Here is a 24,447-nt window from a genome sequence, read left to right as displayed (position 1 = left end):
CACATCTCTTAATTTAATGACTAAGATTAACGGTGGCCAGAAGAATTACTCTAGCTCTATTATTTTATGGACAACATTAATGTTAGCAATCTATCAAGTCAAGCATAAAGTTATAAACACAGAACAAGCCAAATCATTTGGCAGCTCAAAGTCCACTTGAGATGCTAATACAGCAAGGAGTTGGTTAATACCAGCTAGTGATCAGTTAAACTAATTATAATTGTAGCAGATTAGTTATCTGTTAAGCTCTGGTTTGAGAGGATTAGAGAAGGGACGTTGGCTACAATATTGTGTTGGTTGAACTATTGAACGAGAAAATATGTATGTAATTAACCAGTTTTTCAGTTATTCTGAAATTCTAAATCCTTTTCAGTTTGACTTCTCAAAAAATATTTACATATATAATTAAGTTTGACTCTCTTATTTAAGAAACGATAGTGTTTTATGATGTCATATTCCACGCAAAGAATAATTCATATTAAAAGTATGTAACTTATCAGATTATCTGGAAAGAGAAAATTTGCGTATAACAAAACTTAATTATATAGTTTAATTTTTTGTCTTTCCCTACTTGTTGTTCAACTCAAACCTGCAAAAGTCTTAAAATTTCTTCATTATCTAAATTTCAAGATGGGATAAGAGATATGTGACACTGGATCCATTACTTGTCAATGTACTTTTCGTATATATGCCGATACAAGCTGTCATTCTAACCCTTAGCAAGCTTATAATGAATATCAATGTCAATCTGGTTCTACAGAGAGAGAGAGAGAGAGAGAGAGAGAGAGAGAGAGAGAGAGAGAGAATAACCAAAGAAACAGAGAAAGTTATTGGCCAAAAGAGAATCTAAATGTCTCTCCCTTTAATCAAATTCAGCCAAGTCCTCTCCTCCCACTCTTTCTCTAAGAAACACCCCTTAATATTAGAAAATTATTTGTAGTGATCTAACACCGCAAACCATCCCTCTCTTTCTCACAAGAAACAAACAGAAACTTAAAACTTTTATTTTAAAACAAACCATCGTTTTCTTGAGGCAGTCAACGGCGCATTCAGCAACACCAACTCTAAAATTGTTAGGTATTGAAACTTCAAATTAATATTCTCTTCATCTCCAGTAACCCTTCAAAGTCCATTAGCTAGATTCAAACACCTTTTCTCATGCTTCATTCACTTATTATAAGCAAGCTTCACCTGTCAAATCTTGAACTAATTTAAAATTAATCCATATTTACTTCCATGCACTTTGAAATTCAAGTTTTGGTTCATTTATATATATAAACGAACCCAGAAGCAGACACATCATAGAATGAACACTACGTATCACATCACATCACTTTAATTAAATTATATTTGCAAGTGCAGATATTAATGTTACAAATATATTTTATGTGTCAACTTTACTTCCATGATGCATATATCCTTAGTGATAATTTACTTTAAACTAATTTAAACTACAAAAATGAGGATTCAAACTCGAGTGTAGAGTGGGAAGCATATCCGCTCTAGCCAATCTGACTAAGCCCATTATCTGTGGGTAGTACCTCAATTTAAGGAATTGTTTGTGTCATAATCTTAGCTAGAGTAGCTTGGTCCTAGACCAAGATTCTTGGGTTCATACGTGAAGTGCAACCAAGTCCAAAGCAGCGTTGAGTTCACGGGGTTCATTGAACACAATCTTAAAAATTCAGAAGAAAAACAATTAAGAAACGATTTATTTGTTGAAATTGGTGAACATACATATGAATGCAAGTTAAGTTTTCAAGAAAAACATAGTCTTCCCTTAAGAGAGTAGAGTAGAAGAAATGAAAGTTAGCTTAGCTAGCTTTGGCTTTGTCGACAGTACAAAAATAATATAATTAAATATTGTGGTGCTTATCTTAATCAACTCGAACCCTTTTATTAAACTATAATTGAACCCCATTATCTAAATCCAAATAAAAAATTATGTTATTAATTATAAAGCTAATCCATAAAGAACCCTATATATGGACCACTCCAAAAAGTAATTAATTAAATAAAAAATTAGTATCACTTCCAATCTTCCATGTGAAGGGCACCTATGGGGCTTCGAATCTGCCACAATGCTGCATGTTCTCACTCTCCCACAAGCCGCTTTTCACTCGAAGTGGCTTGAGATTGTTGCATCGTTTCTTGGCCTCGATGGAATTGAAGGCCAATCCAAAGCCAATTGAGACTTTTTCGGTTAATATTAAACTGAAATTAATGGAAATTTGCATTGAGCATTGGGAATATTTTAGGGCCTAAACAGCCGAGCAAAAACTGAGGTTGCCATGTGATGTAGATGGCGATGGATTTGGAATCAATAGAAATTATTTGTGGTGGTCATCTGTTCACCTGCTTTTTTGGCCTCTTCGAAATGAATTTAAATCTAGAATTGCAATTGGCTTACAATAATGTCAACGCTCTAACTTTGTTAGGGGCTTTGATATGATTGGTTTGGTTGCTTGCTTGCTTGCTTAATTGGTAGATAGATAGGGGTTGCTTCTCTATAAACTACTATGCTCCAACAATTTTATGATTTAATACACCCTTTGTGGGGTGCTAAGTTTTGGAACCCATTTCAAAATAATGGCTTTCTTTAAAGCAACCAACTAAGAAGCATTTTGGCATATATATGGCATTTTAAGAATCAATTTGAAAAGCAAACTGAGTGAGTTAATTCAGTTGGCTAGGACAATGATTCAACTCTTTTTACATCCAAGCTCGAATTCCCCTTCTCGTGAATTAGAGTAATTTAGGCTATTACTTACTTGTATTATAAAATATAAAAAAATCAATATACATGGTTTTGTTTTGACACAATAGGCTTGGATCCAAATCTTTGGTCATTCATTACACCACCAAAATGGATTATAAGAACATTATCCACCCATGATATAAGTGAACTTTTATATTATTAACCAAATAAATTAATTGGTATATGTATATATGTATGTATATATATGTCTAAGTCAAAAAAATATGGTCTCCCACATATTTGGAAGTGCAACTAAACATTCTACCCACAAGTTTGAGATTTTGGTAAGATTAATAATTAATTAGACAATACTAGGAAGAAAAAAAAAGTAATTTATAATCTTCAGTTTAATTTAATACCCACATAAAAAATTGTCCCCATATATAATAATTCACTGAAAAATGGATAAATCAAGTTGGGATACAAAAATTATGGCTCTAGGATGTTTTGTGATCAGACCTACTAACTTAAGCTATCCAAGAACAAGAACAAAATTGTCTTGATTGACAAGCATATATATTTAATTTACTGTTTGTATGTGATGAGCAAACATACTCAAATAAATAACTGCAAGAATTATATTTATGTTGGGATTGTGGGTTACATGTCGACTGTACTAAAAAGAAGAGTTTGCCTGAACTCTGAAGATAACAGCCATCAAATCGTGACTATATTAAAATGAACAGGCAGTTTACGCCTATAAGTTTTTTGTGTATTTAAGTATCCCCAAAGCTGCAATTAGGGTTTTGTGCATGATTATATTTGCTTACTTTTATCAGTTCGAAAGTTCTAATCGGTTTTGAGAGGAGAATAAAAGAAAAAGTTTGCCCAAGATGGGAAGAGAAAAACATATATATGTCATCACATGATGAGAGAGATAGACATAAATGATCCATGTCTATCTACAAAAATAGTCCAAATCTGTCAAAAATTTTCTAGAAGAATTAGCAAATTCGGCTCCCAAGAAGTGCCAATTCGTGAGGTTAATGGACATGAAAAATGCCCAGAGGTTTTGACACAAAAGAATATCCTAGCTTTTATTTCTTCATCAAACTATCTAGGAGTTTGCTGAAGTTCAAGTTCTCAGGTCGAAATAAATGCATCAATAAGCCCCGGTCGTTCCAAAAAACCAAAAAGCCCTGGACCAACCTTACAAGTTACAACAGGTATTTCAGATCAAAATTGGCCCATCCCATGTGTACAGGCTTTATGAATGGCCTAGTGCGCTGTATTTCCTTGATATTTTTGCCCAGTCAAATTGGCCCAAATAAAATATGCATGGATTAAATTAGTGGAGTCATTCTATAGTGAGGGTTTTATCTATGGTTCTTAGGTGAGATCTTATGTATTAACCGTCATATCAGGTTAACTAATTTGATCTAACAACTAACCAATTTGATCTAACGATTAAGAGATAGGACCTCACCTAAGGGCTAAGGCCCTCACTATAGAATTCTTGTAAATTGAGTCAGTGCATAGAGTAGAACACATGGGCCAACCGTTCATTTACTGTTTCAATTCTTGCATATGAACCTCTATCCATCATGTGACAGAAAAGAAACACCTCTATCCGTTGTGTATGAACTTGAAAGAGTGGATTTTCAGGCATATATCACATGTCACTTGGAAAAATTGGGAAAGTCTTCAAATCTTTAATCTTTCACAGTAGCACAATTCTGATAGGATTTCAACTTAGGATATCTTGCCTTGAAATTTTGGAACAATTGCCTCCATGAAAAATTCGTAAAAAATCCACACAATGATCTTAATGTCTTAGTTTTCATCTCTAATTGACCTTGTGCTAAAATTCCTCCAAAATGTCGATTTTCCGTCAAACACCTTTTAAGCGCACAAAAAAGCTAAAAATAAGGAAAGTCATAATAAGCCTTTTTTAATCAATTTGTCCTTTAAAAACCAAATATGAAGGGTATAAAAATAGAATAAATAATGCACATATAAAATAGCCATAATTCAAATTTTACTAGTCCTCAAGCAAAACAAAGCATAATAACAAAGACTCAACACAAACAAGCAACTAACTTCCCAATATTATTGATCTCAGAGATAATCACCAACCGTTAGCTAACTTCCAAGAAATAAGCAACAATAACTCAAGACATTATCAAAGGGTTAACCAAACTTTAATTGAACAACTTGAAGTGTAGCATGTGAAATAGCCAACATTAATACAACCCACAATTTAAGCTTCACAAAAGTTAAATAACCAAATAAAAACATGCTTCAACTTCAAATCTCACCAAGGATATTCACTCCAATAAAAAACACTTGAAATTTGACTGGGTATTGTCACTCATATATATGTGAGAAGAATCAAAGCAATATAATGTACTCTCATAATCTAAATAAAGGCACAAGACATGGCTAAAAGATCTCATGGAAAGATATCTATAGTTTAAAATATTTAAACCATTAACCATAGTCCTTCCACACCTATTCTCCACATGATTGTGGGCGAAACTACCACTGTAGCCCAGTGAAGTTTTGGGGGTAAAAAAATATTAAACCTATATATTTGCTTTCTTTCAAATATAGCCCATTGTGTATTAACCCATTAAAGTCCAAAAAAAATTCATTTCTTTATGAATTTAGTTCCATGGCAAATAAAATACACATTAGAATAGGTACACTTTCAATTATATTGTTGAATATATTTTTATTTTGATAATATATTGTTTTTAGTTACATTTAATATGTATTTGTTTTAAGTTAAAGTTTATTGGAAATCGCAAGGAATTTGTAGCTCAAATAGTTAAGACCATTTATCGTTGTCTAAGGTTTGATTTTCCCTCCCCCAATATTACTTGTCTCCAAAGATTTTTTTTTAAAAAAAAAAATTATTGGAAATTAATCAATTGACATTGAGCTATGAACTAGTGTGGTTTATATGATTTAATATATATTTTTATTTCTACAAAGACTATAGAAATTGTAAGTACAAAACAACTGATCATTAAATTTTTAACTAATAAATATAGCTAGTCAACCCATTAAAAAATTTCTAGTTCCGCCCTTGCACATGATGAACTATACTTCTCCTTGAATCAAATAGTACTTTCACTAAAGTTATAACAGAGTTTAGAGTTATGAGTGAAACAAGAAAAGGATATAGAAAACGACAAAATCTAATGAGTTCATAGAGCTTTCCAACTTTTAATTAACAATCTTGCACTTGAGAGATACAAAATTCAAAGCACTTTTTGAACTTAAGCATATATCTTTGAACTTTCGAATCTTTCTTTTGAATACACTTGTTCAAACTTTGGGAAGTCTACACCAACATCCTCATAAAATATGGACATGCTTGTACGAATTCTTGTATTTGGCTATGTCATTTTTCTGAAGGTATTTTACATAAATTACACTTTGATTTGTATGGTGTAAAGATCCCTCGACGATATTCTTTGTAAGGTTTTTGTTTGTTCAAAAAAAAAAAATTGTCAAATGCCCTTGAAGTTGAAGAGTGGGTTTTTACTGTTAAATGGTATATTCTAGGATCTTTGGATAAGGATTCAAAAAATATGTATGACTTTGGTTGAATGAGTTTTTTGGTCATTGGTTGGCAAGTCCAAAAAAAGAAGCTGTGAACATGGTGATTAATGAAGCTAAGAAAAAACCGTATATTCTATGGTCTTATCAATTCAGGAAGAATGCCGTCTAGCATTGTTTTGTTTTTTTCTTGACACATCACACAAGATAAGAAGCAACCCAGGCTATATGCTTTCTAAAACCCTAGAAATGATTGAACAAAAGATAGAGAGGACCCACGCTACGGACAAAAATTGTGTCGAACAAGAGAGAGAGAGAGAGAGAGAGAGAGAGAGAAAATGAGAGGGCATAATAATCTGCCAAAATTTAAAGCATATCTGTTACACAATCAACCCTTTTTCTTTGGAAAAAGATTGAACTCTTTACACAAATTAGATATATGCATTCTAAAATTGATCCTGGAAATGATTGAACTCATCTTCTTTCCTGCAGCTAGCGTGACTTGATCTGACTTAATCCTATTGATCTTCAATTCACATAATTTCTTGTCATCATCAACCTAAATTCTTCAAAATCCACTGCTCCATCTCCATTCTTATCAACCCCTTTGATCATCTGTCTGCACTCTCTAAGACTGCATCTTTGGCATCCAAGGCTAACCAAAACCCTCTGCAACTCCTTGGCTGAAATTTTCCCGTTCTTATCAGTGTCAAAAATAAGAAAAGCATCCATGAGCTCAGAGTCTTCTTCCTCATTTCTACACTCACTATTCTTATTCTTATTCTTATTAATTTTCCTTGACCTATCAATATTCACAGCATTCATGAACTCTTCCAAGTCTATAAAACCATCTCCATTGCAATCCATTTCTCTCACAATTCCTTCAGCTTCCTTTGTGGCAATGGACTTCTTGTATCCAAGGCATGAGAGCACTTCACTGAGCTCAAGAGGGGAAATTTTCCCATCCCCATTTGAATCCATGACCTCAAACACTTGCTTGAATTGCTTAGAGACTTCCATGGCTGCAAAAGATGAGGTTGCAGGCACATCAAAGCTCGAAGAAAGTTTCCCTTGCTTTCTGGTTTTCCTGCACCCACTGGTTATCCTCCGCAGAGATGAGGCCAAGCAAATTCTGATACAACTCATAATGACAGAGAGTTATAGGCTTTGCAGAAAGGAAAAAAAAAAAAAAAAAGATCAGTGGTGTTGAGCAGAGCAGCAGTGAGTTGATTTTTGCATGGCTCTTTTTGAGTAGATAGCCCTGCAAGACCAAGACTTCGGCTCTTTCTTAGATCCTCATCTATGTATATGAGAGAGAGAGAGAGAGAGAGAGAGAGAGAGAGAGATTGTATGTATATCTATAGCCTATGGGGAATCGGACCAAGTCTGTTGAAGCTTTTGGGGTTTTATTAGGTCTTGCTGGGTGGATGCCAGCTGAGTTATGATTCTAGAGAAGCCGGCATATATAGCACACATCACTCTCACCGCTTTATATTACAGTCCTTGGCTTGGCTCCTGTGGTCTCCGCAAATTGAGATCTAATTATTTGACTCTGGTTCTTGTTTTGTGGCTAATCAATACGTTCATGTATTTACTCCAAGTAAAGGTAGCAGTATTAGATGATCTTACTAAAACCACTTGAACTTCTTCCCTCCCCAACTTGTTATGAAAGTCTACTAAAACGCGCCTAATCAAAGTTATCTCCATATAAAAAATCTATAATCAAAGTAATGTTTTCACAGCCGGCCACCAAAAGATGTCATGTTTAGTAATGGTTGAGACAAGTTCTCGTATCATAAAATAAATATATCCAAAGCAGAAAAACAGAGTTCCTTTTTTCTTTTTCTTTTTTCGTTTGGGGAACTGAAGAATCGAACTTTGGATCTCTTTCCAACATTGTGAAAGAGAAAGGGAATGGGCTTTCTTGAATGTATAATACGGGCAATTTTCATTTTCAGAAAAAATAGTTGGTTCTCAATTTCATTTTGTTCAAAATCGAAAAAATATATGACAGGACAGGCATACAACATCAAAACTCCTGAAGAGATGTTTAAATTCTAAATGGAGCTGTACTTCTCGGATAGACTACAGAAGGTTCACTGGCCAACCAAATCCGAAACATTGCGCTAACTCTTCATACACTATCAAACTATATTTCTGATAACGAAGAAAAGAAAAAAGAAAAAAGAAAATGAAGACTACAAGACTTGGCATCAAATTATCATACATCTCAAATTGCATGGTCCTGTCTCACCTGCTCAACACGATCGAAGCAACACAGGCCCCACCGATGAGCGCAGCATGTCACTGAGGGCAATCTGGACCTCATTTGACCCGTGTTCACAACTTATCAAGCTTGAAAGTAGGGGGAAGAATTCAGACAAGTTGTTTTCAAATGAGGTCTCTCCCAAACTACAGATAGTCTGGAGAGTTGCCACAATAAGTGGGGCGCGTTGAGCTAGTTCTCTCCGTCTCCCAGAACCTAGAGGAATTAGCCAATGGTGGTGCCCACTAGATGATTCGGATACCTTTCCAGAGCTGGCAGCTTCAATATAGAAATGTAAAACCTCCCTGCAAAGGTCCACGATGTAGGACTCAACCTCCTCCTCATCATAACCTGGAGGCCTATCCTCTACAAGATTCTGCAAGAATGTGAGGCATATTTGGTAAGATTCATTCTCAATACGCAACAGTGGAGGGTCTTGCATTTGGGTCATGGAGCCAAATTCTTGTAGCCTTGCCCGTAAAGTGGTATCAGTGTTAATCTTGTGAGCATGAGTTGCCACATCATGCAAAGCATCAAAGAGGACTAGCGTGTTTTTCGCTGAAAGGTGAGATCGATACATGGTGTAGATCTCCATCACTGCCTGCCAGATTTAATGAGAACATGCAAACTTCAGGAAACGTTATTGACATGATAACATGTAAATATTAGAAAGATGCAATTTAATTCATGTAAATACTAGTACACACTAATAGAGCGTTTTCTTTGTACTTTCGATTGACAAATCAGAATTAACAGAACCAATTTGTATCGGTTACATTTGATAATCGTACTTCACCTAGATGCACCTTCTCCCTTTTGATACAAGTGTCGGTGGGATCAATCCTCAAGAAGTGTCGGTGGATGTATGCATGGTTCCTATTGTTTGTTATTTTGTTCCCAAACAAAAAAAACTTGCTGTTTCTATAATTCAAATAACATAATTTTCTGAAGTATGTCCACAGAAAATCAAGTTCAACTAATGAAAAGAGACTAGAGTTCAGGCCAACTCAAACATAACCAACAGCTGCACATAATCAATGTGACTTGGCTTTAAGAAGCATATGAAAAACAGCATAAATACACAAGAAGTTTGATGAAGCCATATATTTGTAAAAGGAAGGTGCTTAATAATTGTAGTAGTTACCTGAATCAATAAAAGTTGAACAGCAGCTCGGCACTTAACATCAGATATGCCAGCATAAAGGTAATTTGTCCCCAGTCTCTCTGAATCATCATCAGGCCTACCAGACACAGTGGACCCTCCATTATCTTCTCTACTCAAAGCAGGTTCATGGTTTCCAATGATGCCATCTCCACTTAGAATGAAAGAAAAATCAGGAAGCGTTGAATTGGCTGCTTCTTTTAATGATGAAACCACTTCTAGCCACTTTTCATCTGAAAAGAGATCCCCTGCATTGCTCATCAATCGCACAAATGCAGCAATACCTATACCAGCTAAGCTTTGGTGAGGTCGTCTAATAAAACTGACTAGAAGCACCAAAACTTTCTTCAAAAGCGGATTAACAGTGTTATAAAATTTGACAAAAAGATCAACTACTAATTGTAGTGCCAATGTGCATGTCTCATAGAGCCAGGCATCTTGATCAAGATCGCTGATATCACCATCAATCCCTTGTCCTGGTGAACCTTCCCCAGAAGGATCAATAGCATGTCGCACATAGTCAAATATTGGAAATAGCACTGAATCAAAAACCCTTTCCCACAAAGGTAATGAGAAAAGGTGACCATGGTTACGTAAAGTTTCAAACAGCACTTGTAAGGCACTCTTCCTGATTTCAGGCCTAGGGTCAAAGCTAAGCTCGGACAAACCTGCAGAGAGACCAAAAATGAATAAAAATATTTCCCAATGTGGTTTTTAAAAAGCTTAACAACATAACCAAAACGTTTTGCAACATTACACTTATAACTACCAATTTATGCTGTATCCTTACCAGCCAGTAGAGGGAACCAGAAATAGAGATGGTCATCCTTATCTGGCATTTCGCCATTTTCTTGTTTTCCATCTTTCCCTGCTTGAGGTGAAGATGGAGAGATTTTTCCAGAAGCTTCCTTGTCCTTATTTCTTGATGAGGAACCAAGACCTCCATCTGCAAGTTTTGTAGCACAGAACCGAAGAAAAGCAATAGCATTAAGGCTAATGTCTTTGTTGAATCTACTATTGGTGAATGCAATTAGGCAATTCACGCAATCGGTAAAAGTAGTGGTTTCAGTCTCGGTAATGTATGGAAAGTAGTCTCGAATAATCTTCTCAATTATTTCGAAGGCCAAGAGTACAATGTTTTTGTGGTCATCATAAGCTGCGGTAGTGAAGACCTGAAAAGAATCAAATAGTAACAAGTATTAACAGTATGCAAGAAAAATAATTCATGAATCAAATTAATAATTATCCCCTGTAGAATAAAATATATCCCCAAAAAGAAAAGATAGGACATATTCCAGTACCATGAACATGCTCTTCCATCCAGATTTAACATTGTTGACCCGAGATAAAACCATTTGTGAGACACATCTGATGATTAATTCACGTATTTCCACTGCACTACTTTTACGCATAACAATGACAAAAGGTTTCATAAACTCATTCTGAAAATTGTAATTAGCCAACTCTTCTCGGTCCAAGAATTTCATTGACAACTGGCGTAGAGAATCCATAGCAAAAATTGCAATAGACAGGTTTTCAGAACAACCAATTGTCACGAAGAAATTGGAGAGCACATGCCAGATGCTAGACCATACAAGCCTGATGCGGTTCATGTTATAATGCCTGTTATAAGAAAACAATTGACGTCAAACTCTACAATTTTGTAACAGAAAGCAAATAAATAAGATTTGAAGGGTGATCCATACGCAATCTCAACAATCTTTGTAAGGCTGAAAACACGAGGATCAGATGCTGAGCGCAATTCTTCCATAGAAACCTTGCAAAGAGCCCTGACAAAATCTATAATCGCCTCACTGTTTAGCTTTTGACTCCGTGTGAATATGCGACTCATTTCACCAACTTGTTCTAACATGTTTAAATTAGAAACCAAATTGTTCATCTGTTCGGATGTGACCATCCCAGAAGCATTCCCACCAATACCAGCACTATCATATGAACCTCTCAACACAGCAGAAGCTGCATACTGCATCCTTCCTGGCCCCTTCTTTTTTAAAACAGGAAGGATAGTTGACTTAGCTTGTTTTGACTTTTCTGACTCATTCTGAGGAAAAGCAAAGAATGTTGCATCAGGAGGAGCACCCTCTCCCAAGAGATGTAGATGTTCAAACCGGGAAACACATGTCAAAATATGCTCCCAAGCTTCCTGTAGGTAGTTCCCATCTTCATCTGCAATTGTCACTATAGCCTATAAACAATATGACCAAATAAAACATCAGATCCATCTCAAGGCTTGAACTCCTGAGTATACTGCTGAATAGGTAAATTTCTATAGGTCAGTAAGCAGGTCATGAAATAATAGTTCTGCAATACTATTAGATGATAGCACATGATTAACATAGTGACAAACATATTACCCAGACCCCTGGGGCCCTGTCACACAATCGAAATCAGAGATGTTTTATTCACCATGTTAACATTCATTTCACACATAACTACATAAGCACATTTGCGACTCTCTAAGCACTCTTCTGCCAGTCATGCAAAGCGTCTGACTATGCACCTCCAGCTCCAAATTACAAATGTATTCCCTTCCTTTACTGATTCATTCTCGACACAGCACAGCCTCTTTATTCTAGCTAAGATACACCATTTCGCTTTTGGTTTTCAAATTTTTGTTAGATACAGAGAGTACATGGGAGAAAGGAGGGATAAAGAATGGTGGAGGAAGGGTGTTGGGAAAGAACTGACAACAAAACGAAATATACCACTCAATTTCAGAGTAGTTCATCTATTTGGAATAGAGGAGAAATACAAGTATACCATCAGTGAGCTACCATCCTATAATTGTTTCCAGAGACTTCATTTTTAGCTTTGAACAATTTTTTTTGAGAAGGTTTAGCTTTGAAACAATTCAAAGACCACAATATAAACCTATATGCCCAAGAATCACACAAGATATACCATTCAGCCTTCAATAATTAGACAATTGGCAGATCTAAAACAAGCAAGACTAGGTTAATCAAGTTTTTAGCCAACATAAGATATCATTTTCACTTGGGAAATTATTCTTACTGGATCGAAAGCAGACTGTCAAAAAATAACGGATAGACTCAGATGATAGATGATGTGAGATGTCTGTCATTGTTCAAGTCGACATATTAATTCCTCACAAACTGTTAATAGTATTTCTTTTGCATTACATATCTACAAGGACGACAGGTTAAGCATGAGAAAGCAAAACTAAAATAACTTCACACCCAAAAATTGACTCCAAAACAAAGGAAACAGAGAGACACACAATTAGGGTGGGGGAGAGGGAGAGAGAGACAGGGTGTGAGCGAGCAGTTCAAAATAGTATCGAGGTTAAAAACAACGATAAGTAACACTATATTCCCCTATAAGACTACTTTAAAACATCATCCTGATTAAGAAGGAAAAGTAACTAGTACAATATTTAAACTTTCACGTCCTGTACAGAAACTATGGTAGCGTAAAACCATATACCAACCTTAATTGCATCTATATTTTTCTGCTTGATATCAGCAGGGGAGTGGAGGGAAGTAAACTTTGCTAGTGAAGTCACAAAAGCATCTCTATGGGTCTTCATGGACATTACAGCAGTAACATGAATGGCATGACGAAAGCCTTCGAGACACAGAGAAATAACTACTTCGTCGTCACTTTGGTCAAGTGGAACACTGAATGCAGCCAGCATAGGAGCCCAGCATACCTCAACCATAAATCTAAGAATTACCACATCCGTTGCAGCATAATATACTGACCTACAAGACAGCCATACAAGTATAAACTAAGAATGAAATCTAATAGATAGTTTAGTATAGATTATGTAATGCAAGCATCATAAAGAATTCAGATTAAAATTCCTGAAAGATAATATGTCTACATGTATTTTGCACTTATTTTCACATAACTTGGTCTAGTCAAACTTCCGCTATGCCAAGCAAGGATTAACAATCCCCGGTAAAATAACTCCTAAAAACTAATAGTTAAACTCCTATGGCCTTTGAAGAAATTATGGCCTGATAAAAGAGGAATGGCAAAAGTCATTAAGGAAACCAAACATTTGATATCAGTTAAGTTCAGTTGGTTCTTACTCAGATTTGCGAGCTTTTTCTTTAAATTGTTCTTGCATATGCTTGATAAGATCATCACTGGTCTCTAATTCTTCCCCCCGTTTGCGGATCACAATATTCAAGATACTGTCCAAGCCCAAAAGCCGGTTTGGGTTCACTGACTGTATCTGCTGGGGAGCCAATTCATATTCTTTCATTTTAATCTCATTTCTTGATATTCGTTCAAACAATGACCTCAAGTACTCCTCAGGTAGATCCTTTCCATCATCTATGCCGCGATTGTTCCTTATAAAATCATCAGCTGACATCTGCACGTTTTAATGGCCAGAGAGAGAGGAAGATCTATCAGCTATCTGTTTCAATCATCTAATCAGATCAGGTATATGTGAACTCACCTTGTTCTTCACCATCGGGTTATGAGCGTCAGTATTGAGCAGTATCACCGAGTAAGCAAGGACATAGGCAGTGTCAGCACTAGTAAAAGCCTTTGGATTACATTTGCAATAGCACTCAGCAAACTTTTCCATTATTCTATCGATCTTCTGTGCCTCACCAGGCAACCTAAAGCCTTGAAGAAAGGCCCTGATTGCCTCATCAAACTCCAATCCTTGAAACTCAAAGGAATCCACATAAGCATGCATTACTTTTAGCGACAAGTCTTCTCTTTCTCCAAGGTAATCCCCAATCAAAGTCTTGTTCAAGCCAGATGCATTTTTTAGAAAAGCAGCTATCTCCTCAGGTGAATCGCCCACCTTGTTTGCATTTATAAGAAACTCAATTCCTTTCTTAGGTTTCCGATTGAAAAGAGATATACCTTCCTGCCACAAAACATACATCAGATTCCAAGTTCAAAAGCCCAAAGATGAATCTGATGGCATTCCAGACAATTTGCTTACCTGAAGTTCCAGCTTGTAAGCTCGTCGTTGCTCAATCGTCAAAGCATCAGAGGCCTCACTAGAAGCTTCAGAATGAGTGTCTGATCCTTCAACAGGCTCCTCGCTGTTCCCATTTGCCATGGGAAGACCTCCTGATTCAAGACTATTCTCAGTTGCGTCAAATTTCTTGTTAGAATGAGGATCTGGAATGCGCAACTGTTTGTTCATCCAGTCTCCAATTGACCTCAAAACACCAACCAAGCACTTCATAGCTTCAAGTTTCATGGTTGCCTCCTGTGGTGGTAATAATGTGGTGGCAACACCAGGAGGGACACCTTGGGCAGTTTTAAGAAGGCCATTAACCATCCTGGAAATATCAGGGCAAAAAGAAAAGAAGGAAAACGCAAAAACTGTTAACATAAGACCAAGTAATTCACAATGCTATGAGGGTGTGGAAACAATGCAGGACAACTGCTATCGAAATGGATGGAACTAGATATTATTATTAGTGTTCAATGCTTTAGAAATTTGAAGTATTGTATATCAGGGAGTGGAGTCTACAGGACAGAACATGACATACCTCTCAAATATGTTTGATGAATTGACATCACAATCATAATTGATGAATATGTCTACCAAGATCTGGGAATCAACACAGAGCTTCTCAAGAAACCGAAGCACTATCATCTTCTGCTGAAAATTGGGTTGCGCAACATTTTCCAAAACTCTGAGAACAATCATAGGAAAAAATACTCCAATCTCTGCTTTCAACCCAGCTCTAAATCTTGACACCAGACTAATGAAGATGGAGCAAGATAGTTGAAAAACTATCATAAGAGTTGAAGCACTGTTCTTTAACAGTGACAGACACAAGTATTGCTTAATCGCACCTAAAAACCTGTTCCACATCACAAATTCATCTTTATGGATTTCAAAGTAGGTGAAAAAAAAGCTAAATTCAAGAATATGAAGAAGACAAGTATGGAGAACGTAAGTTTTTTTCACTGAATTCAAAGCATTTTTTTCAGAGAAACAGAACTGAATTAAAAGATATGAAGTGCTTTTTTTGTTCAACAAAAGAAAAGAAAAAGAATATTAGGAGACTTTGTGAACATTATTAAAACTGCTATACCATGCACATGCACATGATCACACACCAGAAACCAAATTCGCAGAAAAGACCAACATGCACAACAGTTTGATTTGCATTGTCAGGAAACTAAACCAAGATCTATCAAACAGCAACATCCGTGGATAAACCACATTAAACATGTTTTGCACAAATGTGTCTAATCTGGGGATCCACTTCAATACCTCCAGACTTATACCAATTCATTTGCATCAGAGTGGAGGCGACATATCTGCATTATGAGTCTGCAAGCCTGGACTAAGAAGCCAAGTATCATATCTATCCACCAGCCTTAATTTGCATCCAATAACCAGTCTTAACTAAGAAGCCACCATATCTATCGACCAGCCTTACCAGCTACACATTGATATATTGTGATTCTACTACTCCTCACACCCTTGCCGTCTAAAGTTCTATGATCATGCTAAGTATCACTTTAACTTATATACTTGGGAAACCAATTTGAGAAGATTTGGCATTTTTTATTTTCATGATAAATTTTTCATACCTGTTAAACATTTACATTCCATCTCGATTTTGAGCAATATTTTCATTTGATAACAGTACTACATCAGTCTTTTTAACTGTTAATGAGATCAAATCCTCTTGCACCAACTAGGTTCACTACCAAACACTAAAGCCTACATTCCCTATATAATATATATCTCCACAAAATTGCAAACATAGCAGTCGTCATAAGTGCTGTACTTCACAAACATAACAAAATTACAACCAATGCAGCTCAAGCATGATAGATAACAGTAAACCCAAAATAGCAACATCTAAGCATAACCATTTTAGCAGGAGATGTGGTAGTGAGGTACCTTTCGCTGGTCCTAAAGACAGCACCGGCATTCTCCAACAAAATCTTCAAAAGCTCCAAAGCCACAATCTTTCCCTTCATCAACTCCGGATCTGCCAATGCCTCCTTAGGCGGAGTCTTCATGGACAGCTTACACAGAGCTCTAAACACCAAAAACGCATCTCTTCTCAACTTATTCCCAATCTGAACTTCCAAATCCTCATCTCTCTCCAATTCTCCATCCGCCAATTCACCTTTGCGGCCCTCCAGCGCGGTCTTGTACATACTAATCTCCCAGTACTTGGCATCCAACATATCCTTATCTGTTGAGTCCAACAAATCGGCAGGGTTAGTGGTCTCCACTGTGGTCGTTTCAAATGCCCCGTCGTGCCCACGAAGCGACACCTTGGTAGGCGTTGTTGGGTTCAAAACTCCATCAATGTCTGACATAATCTTGGTGATAAACCCTTGCACGAACATTGTCATCGACCCGTCCGCATCGGATTTCTCAATTGGATCCATCAGCTCGGCCACCACGATCGGATGAATCGGAACTGTCGAAGAGTCTGCCTCCATTCTTCTGAACACAATCACCAGCATCTGGATCAACGACGCCTTCGCTGTCGTCTGATTAACAACATTCTTACTTCCCAGATAGATGTCGTAGCAGGTCCTCACTATCTGAAGTAAGCAATCCCCATGAATTCGCAGCGATATCGACGTCACCGCCGACAGCAGCGTCTTCAGCACCAGAAGTTCCATCTGATCGTCCCCCAAATCGTGGCATTTGCACACGGACTCGATCAATTTAGTAAGCAACTTCGCCTCGGCGCCGCCGCCGGAGGCGTCGGCCTCACCGCGCAGGTATCCATGGGCGATAAGCTTCTGGATGCAATCGACGGCCGGATCAGCGATCTTCAGTACGCCGGAGCCGGCGGCATTGATGATGGGGCTGAGAATGGACTCGGAGTCGGCGACGGAGTACTCCTCGGAGCCTCCGTCGTGGAGAGGACCCGGCCCGGACGATTCCGGGTCGGAATTGGAGTCGGGTTTAGACTTAGATGGGTTGCTGAGCCGCTCGAGCACGGCTTTGCATTCGCTAGCGAGCTTGGCGTGCTTGCGCCATGAGGCGTTCTTGATGATCTTATCGAGGGCTGGGGCCACCACCTCCCTCAGACGGGAATCGGCTTCCGAAGAAGCCATTCCCGAGCTGGCTACGACTGGTGACTCAGTGAGCCGGATCTGGAGAAATGGCTAGGGATTTGAAGCTTCAGAGTGTGAAGCCAGCTGAGGAGGGTTCGTGACTCGGTGAGCGGGTTGAATCAGTGGCATAGAGAGCTTCACAGAGAGAAGAGATAGAGAGAGCAGTGAGAGGGAGGAGGAGGAGGAGGAGAAGTTGAGATTTGGATCGCGTTTTCTCATGGAGGGGAGGTCCAATGGTTGGATTTTTAATGACGGAAATGGCCTTGATAGCTGAGGGGAACGGCGTGGAAGGTTCGTTGAATTTGATGGGTGTTTTTGGTATTTTGTTGGACGTTTGACAAATGAGATTGATCACTCTGTTTTTAAATGCTGTTCTGTGGAAGCTCTCAGTATTCAATCCAATAAAATGTTCTGCTTTGGACTTTGAATCAAAAATTAATTTTTCCTTTTTTCTTTTTTTACTTTTTTTGTTTGCAAATTGGAAAATAAATAAATAATAATTTCTTTTTAAATAAATGAATTATCAAATCTAGGAAATATATATGAGCCGTTACTTTCAAATCTAAAATTGACACTTCTGAAAAGATAGGTGTCGAGTTCAAATCATATATGTAGATGAGAAAGGCGTTGAGCATGGTAAAAACATAATAGATTTTAGAATTTAAAAGTTTGTTACAAAGATAAAGAAACTCAAGATTTTATAAACTATTTTGCAAAAGTAAAATTTCGCAATGTGAGATCCTCAAGAACAACCGAAGCTTGTAAGGCAAGGCAAGGCATTAAATTAAATTTATTTTACTTTATTTTATCGATTTCCTATGATTGTTGATGGGCCATGAGTCAATGTCTTGCTTCTAAAATAGAAAACACATAAATTCACTTTTTTCTTTTAATTTGGATCTTGAAAATGGTGCCGTATAAGGGAAAACAAAAAACACTTACAAAAGCTTTTGTTGTAAATAAATTTCATTTCTCAGGCATAATGTAATACAATCACATCGAGTATAATTAGGGAAACAAAATATATTTTTTTTTTGGTACAAACAAAATTAAAATGAAGATTCTCTGCAGATCTTATAACCAAAAAAGTTAAAATTTAAACGATAACCAAGTGAAAGAAAATATATGGTTCCATTTATATTGTAGATTATTGAAATGCCAAAATCATTTTCTTTCATGTGGCGAGTGCTGACACTATCTTATGCTTTATTCTTTGATGTTGGCATATGTAAATTGATGGGAACATTATAGAGCAAAATTTAGAATCAAAATTAGTTATGTAATTGTAATAGTTATACACTTGTATTGTATATATCTACAACAAGACAACAAGAATGTTATGTTTTTATCATATTTACAATAAAAATTTGGGTTGCATATTTTTATAATAAAGATTGATGCTTTGCCTCTTTACATCAACTACCCTCCTCACACTTTTTTTTTTTTATAAAAAAAATGTGTAATTCACTTGATCTTGTAGTGCGTTTGGATGAGAAAATTTAAAAGTACAAAGGAATTTATAAATGATGAAAACCTTTTTTTATAAATAAATTATAGGATTGTATTCATAATTCTGTCCAAAAAGTCACTAGCCACAAATGATCATTACAATAACGAAGCTATCTAACATTAAAATTAGGACAGTGGTCAAGTAACCCTTCTCGTGTTTAGCATATTTTCTCGTTTTACATGTTTGTACTTGATTTTTGTATACAGTGTTTCTGAAATTTGAACCTTCTCATCATCTTACCTTTTGAAAAAACTACAAAAGTAGAACGATGACTTACAGAAGATGAAATTTTTTGTCTTGCGTGTCCCTAACTTATGCTACTTACCTTTTTAATTATTTCTTTATTTGTAATAACTTAATAATATTATTAGATGAATTTTTTAATTTATTTTGTGTTAATCTTGTCACTTGAGGGTTGATCCCTATTGATAGATTTTCTAGCTTCACCATTGCAAATAAGATTGCAAATCATAACAAAAAAAAAAATATAAAGTTTGAAAAAATCAAGCCATAACAATACAAATAAAACTCTCACATAATAGAGATGGAAAGCTTTCACAAATAAGAGGTGAAATTACACAGGAAACCCAAAGAGTCTCTAAAATTTATTCCAAACATGAAGATACCGCAAAAAGGATATTGGTAGCGATCTAACACCAAAACGCCTCATCCTGTGATGAGTGGAGATTATTCCATCATAAATTATGAAATTTAAAATGACAAAAATTAGTGTTCTAGAATTTATAAAATTTATTGTTTGGCTAATAGATTTAAACATGGAATTTAACGTTTATTTCCATATTTTTTTCCCACGCGGAATTTCTAAATTTCTTTATTTTGTTATTCAAATACGGGAATTATTTTATGTCAATTTAGAGATTCTAACTTTTGTCAAAATCCTAAATTTATTTCCTTTATTCAAACGTATTGTTGTAGTCTTCAACATACAAGAGTGGAGGCACCCTTTAAATATAATGAGCTACAATATTGGTGTACATTTGAGGATTTTTTATTGTTGACCATTTTAAGAATTTTGTGAACAGGTGGTTTCAATACTATTTGGTAAATTAATATTGAATACAAATGAATTTTATTTTAAGTTCATCCAAAATTTTTATATTTATGTGTTTTTGAGTTATGCGGTTGATTGTGGCATGTTTGTCACTGAGACTTTCCCAATAGTGAGAGTAAGAAGTTGCATTGATGGCTTCTTGATAGTGTGGATATTTGTCCTCCTGATTTGGACTCTTAATTTAATGGTTTGATATTTTAGAACTTAAAATTTTGTTTCTTCTAAAAATAAAATATAATACCTTACAATATAAAAACGTTGTCTGCTCATATCATAATTTAAATTAGTAACATTACATGTCAGTATGACGACGGTAACATAAAGAGAGATCTACTCTTCATAGTCTATTGGCCCATGAAAAAATAGCTGGACTTTGGACCCTAAAATCCAAGGCCTTTCTTTATAATGGGCAGAGAGCCCAACCTGCCTAACAAGCCGGGAAAGCTACTGCTGCTGGCTGTTAGATTGGCAATCGGCGAAAAATCCCAGTCTGCGACTGGACCTTTTCCTTTCTTTTGCTCCCATATCGGCCTAAATTAGCCATGGAAACCACACCTTAAACAACTAATTTTCACTCACTCTGACCCAATTCCAAAAAAAGTTGCCTTTGCTTCTTTGTTCATTTCAATGGCAGCTTGCCACATTTTTTCCATGGCCACCTATGCTTCCAACATGATTTGCTATCCACACCCAGCAAACCCAGTAATCAATGGATTGAGAAAAACCCATCACCTCCAATTCACGGGCAGCACTTTCTGGGCAATCCCAATGAGTCTCTGCCCCAATGGCCACCATTTTCACCGACCCTTAGCGGCTGCAAGCGTGGAAGAGACAGCACAGACAGAAAGTAAAGACGGGAAGCCAAGGTTTAAGTTGGATGCGGTAGACCCTGAGATTACTGAAGCCCAGAAACAAGCTATAGCTCAATTGCCATATCATATGGCCAAACGTTGTAAGGCATTGATGAGGCAGCTCATTTGCTATTCTTCTCAGAAGGGTAGTTTGTGTGAGTTATTGGCTGCTTGGGTTAGGGCTATGAAGCCTAGCAGAGCTCACTGGCTTGCGGTTCTTAAAGAATTGAGGATAAAGGATCACCCACTTTATCTTCAGGTATTATTTTTTCTTTTAATTTCTTATTATGAGTGTTTTTTTGTTTTTGGGATTTGTAATGTGTTCAAAATGTATGCTTTGAGTTTCATTGTTATAAAAGTCTAACATTGGCAGTTGTAATTGAAACCCTGAAACTTAGTCAAATGATTTCTTTCTGTAGAAGAACCCCTTTAGCATTGTAGGTGACTTCTTGTTTGAGAATCTGCTTAGGTGCCCTGTTTCTGAATTTGTGAGACTGATGGGTGAATGCTATTGAAGATGTTCCATCTCTTTCAAGATCTTATCCTCTTCCCACTTTTATTCATTACATTTTGTTGAACTCCAGTTTTCTTTGTTCATTTTGATCTGCTTGTTAGGAGCTTCTCTGGCTGTGCACGATATGTTTTATTGTCATCAACAAGTTCACTTACAAGTGTCATATTTCTGTAACTAACCTATGATGCGTATATATGAAAATTTTCTGGCTCGGATTTTGGCATTTGTTAACTGATGTTAAATAAACATGTATTGGCAAAGAAAAATGTGGGAGAGAATCTCATTTTATATTGATGAAGTTTGAGCAAATTGAAATGCCCTTTGTACTTGACATAGTTTAGTTGGAGCCAATGTATCAGACTTCTTCGAAATTTTTTAACTTCTAAAAGATACAGTTTTTGAAGGAACTTATATCATATCCTGAAATTATATGTTCCTACACTTGCAAGTGACTTTTTTTTTAAATTGGTAGCCACTTATATAACCTGAATTTCCATGGCTTATTGAACTGTTCATAGGTGGCAGAAATTGCTGTACTAGAAGAATCTTTTGAAGTCAATCTTCGTGACTATACCAAAATAATTCATGGTTATGGGAAGCAAAACCGAATTGAGGAAGCTGTTAAAACCCTTTCAAACATGAAGGCTAGGGGCTTCATATGTGATCAGGTAACTCTAACGGCCATGATTGACATGTATAGCAAGGCTGGACATGTTAAGCTGGCTGAAGAAACTTTTGAAGAAATTAAGCTCCTTGGGCAGCCATTGGATAAAAGATCGTATGGCTCAATGATCATGGCCTATATTAGAGCTGGAGTGCCTGATCAAGGAGAGAGTTTACTCATAGAAATGGATGCCCAAGAGATTTATGCTGGAAGTGAAGTTTACAAGGCATTGTTAAGAGCATACTCCATGGTTGGTGATACTGAAGGCGCTCAAAGAGTGTTCAATGCAGTTCAGCTAGCTGGTATTTCTCCAGATGCTAAGCTATGTGGACTTCTCATAAATGCATATGGTGTATCAGGTCAAAGTCAAAAGGCACGTGTTGCGTTTGAAAACATGAGGACGGCTGGTATTAGACCCACTGATAAATGTATAGCTCTAGTGTTGGCTGCTTATGAAAAGGAGAATAAACTTCAGAAGGCATTAAAATTTCTGATGGCGTTGGAGAGAGATGGTATCATGGTTGGGAAAGAAGCTGCAGAAACACTGGCGGCATGGTTTAGAAAACTAGGGGTTGTGGAAGAGGTGGATACAATCTTGAGAGAATTTGCAGAAACTGAAGCAAATTCCAGAGTTCCTGCTTCATAGGCTCCATCTCCAAGTTTTATTATCTGCAGTCACGAGGACAAGTGTCAATTTCCAAGTATATTACTCCTGGTTGCCAGGAATGATAGGGGTAAGATCTGATTATTCCTTTCTTTACATAATAATATTAGAATCACATAATATTGACATTATTTATCATATATCTGAGTTTGTTTCCCTACACAGAAATTCTATATACCGGTAGGTCCACTACAAATTAGGATGATGATTTATAGCAACCACTATCGTTTAGTAATCTGACGTCATTTGTGTGGATGCAGCATATAAAGCCCGAAGAATACGATAAACAACTCACCTCTAATCGGGTTTTGTATCTTGAATCATGAATGCTTCCAATTAAGCTTAGCTGCTTAAATCTTTTGCTCTAGTAACAATTAGATGGAATGGAATGTCATTATCCTTGGAGCTTCTTGTTTATTCTCCTCATGTGAATTGTGTATGGATCCTTCGGAAGCTCTGTTGTCTGCATTCACTGGCCTAACATACAAATTCGACCGTTAAGGTCCGTCTGGTGACGTTTATGAGTTTACTTCAAAAACAGAGGGGGGATGGAGAGCAAAAGGACGAATGCATGACATTCTTTCGGTTTTGCCTACGGAAGCACTCAAAAACCATGTTTTCTGTTTGTTGAAAAAAATATTATGAATTCTTCCCTTCTCCCTGTAATCATGATGAAACCCTTTTTTGCAAGCATGGACTTGGCTCTCCAACATGGATTCTTCATTATTGTTATTATTATTTTGCTTTATCAATGGATGTAATTGATATTCGTAGGAATGACATAATCTGAATTGGTTTGATCTTCTTTAGAACTGTGTGAGCCCAAGCAGGGCACAAGCCCAAAGAATTAGACCCATAAACAAGAAACTGAAAGCCAAACCCCGACTGGTCGACCCAACACAAAAAACCTTACTTTGCGTACCAGTGGTCTTCCGATTCCACGACTCTTTCCCTTGTAGTTACTATTGCTTGTATTTAAAATAATTATTCATTTTTTTTAAAAAAACCAAAACAAAACGCCATGAAACTATCAGTCTATGCGTATGCTACTGTTTATCAACGCCCCAAATTTTACTGAACCACTGCAAATGAGTTCTGAAAAAATTATTTTAACTATTACAAAGATTATTTTCATCTTCATGTCACGCAAAAGTACTTTCATACTCTGCAAGGCTTTACTTCCCCGATTTGGCCAATCCCATGTCCCAACAGTGAGGCAGACAATCCATGCTCCCACACCTTACTCTTAACAGACCCAATATCATTACTCTTTATCACCACTAGGCTAGCTAGGATCAATCTGCTCCTTGTCAGATTTTCACTTGAAGCTAATTACAATACATGAATTATCTCAAAAGACATAGGTGCAATTTAAGGAGAGTTATAACTTAATATATTCCTTCTTCGACGTGAAA

At 36.6% G+C, this 24,447-nt stretch overlaps 3 protein-coding genes across 4 annotated transcripts; 1 reads left to right on the top strand and 2 right to left on the bottom strand.

The window, feature by feature from the left end:
* Positions 1–6,595: 6,595 nt before the first annotated feature.
* LOC117617158 (probable calcium-binding protein CML23) lies at positions 6,596–7,733 on the bottom strand. Its single transcript, XM_034346436.1, has one exon. It carries the CDS (start codon positions 7,409–7,411, stop codon positions 6,794–6,796), a length of 618 nt encoding a protein of 205 aa, XP_034202327.1. The 5' UTR covers positions 7,412–7,733; the 3' UTR covers positions 6,596–6,793.
* A 483-nt stretch (positions 7,734–8,216) lies between these two features.
* On the bottom strand, positions 8,217–18,163 carry LOC117617315 (brefeldin A-inhibited guanine nucleotide-exchange protein 2-like). The gene is made up of 11 exons (XM_034346653.1): positions 16,577–18,163; positions 15,204–15,521; positions 14,645–14,990; positions 14,144–14,566; positions 13,770–14,056; positions 13,163–13,436; positions 11,400–11,899; positions 10,995–11,316; positions 10,484–10,865; positions 9,676–10,361; positions 8,217–9,132 (listed from the first exon to the last, which is right to left on the bottom strand). Exons 1-11 carry the CDS (start codon positions 17,755–17,757, stop codon positions 8,524–8,526), a joined length of 5,328 nt encoding a protein of 1,775 aa, XP_034202544.1. The 5' UTR covers positions 17,758–18,163; the 3' UTR covers positions 8,217–8,523.
* Positions 18,164–20,770: 2,607 nt separating this feature from the next.
* On the top strand, positions 20,771–23,812 carry LOC117619008 (pentatricopeptide repeat-containing protein At1g01970). 2 transcript variants are annotated; one of them, XM_034348825.1, is made up of 3 exons: positions 20,771–21,449; positions 22,223–23,102; positions 23,293–23,812. In XM_034348825.1, exons 1-2 carry the CDS (start codon positions 20,967–20,969, stop codon positions 23,012–23,014), a joined length of 1,275 nt encoding a protein of 424 aa, XP_034204716.1. In that variant the 5' UTR covers positions 20,771–20,966; the 3' UTR covers positions 23,015–23,102; positions 23,293–23,812. The 2 variants fall into 2 exon arrangements, with proteins under 2 accessions (XP_034204716.1, XP_034204717.1); XM_034348826.1 differs by having other exon boundaries at positions 23,198–23,309.
* The last annotated feature ends 635 nt before the right edge of the window (positions 23,813–24,447 follow it).

Source organism: Prunus dulcis, chromosome 2 (genome assembly GCF_902201215.1).
Source record: "Prunus dulcis chromosome 2, ALMONDv2, whole genome shotgun sequence".
Classification (NCBI taxonomy): Eukaryota; Viridiplantae; Streptophyta; class Magnoliopsida; order Rosales; family Rosaceae; genus Prunus; species Prunus dulcis.
This window is presented reverse-complemented; position numbering and strand designations above follow the sequence as displayed.

Coding starts and splice junctions, on each gene's coding strand:
- LOC117619008 (XM_034348825.1), top strand. CDS start 20,967: ATGGCAGCTTGCCACATTTTTTCCATGGCCACCTATGCTTCCAACATG. Junction 21,450..22,222: donor ATCACCCACTTTATCTTCAG/GTATTATTTTTT, acceptor AACTGTTCATAG/GTGGCAGAAATTGCTGTACT.
- LOC117617315 (XM_034346653.1), bottom strand. CDS start 17,757: ATGGCTTCTTCGGAAGCCGATTCCCGTCTGAGGGAGGTGGTGGCCCCA. Junction 14,567..14,644: donor CTTACAAGCTGGAACTTCAG/GTAAGCAAATTG, acceptor GTTTTGTGGCAG/GAAGGTATATCTCTTTTCAA. Junction 13,437..13,769: donor GAAAAAGCTCGCAAATCTGA/GTAAGAACCAAC, acceptor GCTGTCTTGTAG/GTCAGTATATTATGCTGCAA.
- LOC117617158 (XM_034346436.1), bottom strand. CDS start 7,411: ATGAGTTGTATCAGAATTTGCTTGGCCTCATCTCTGCGGAGGATAACC.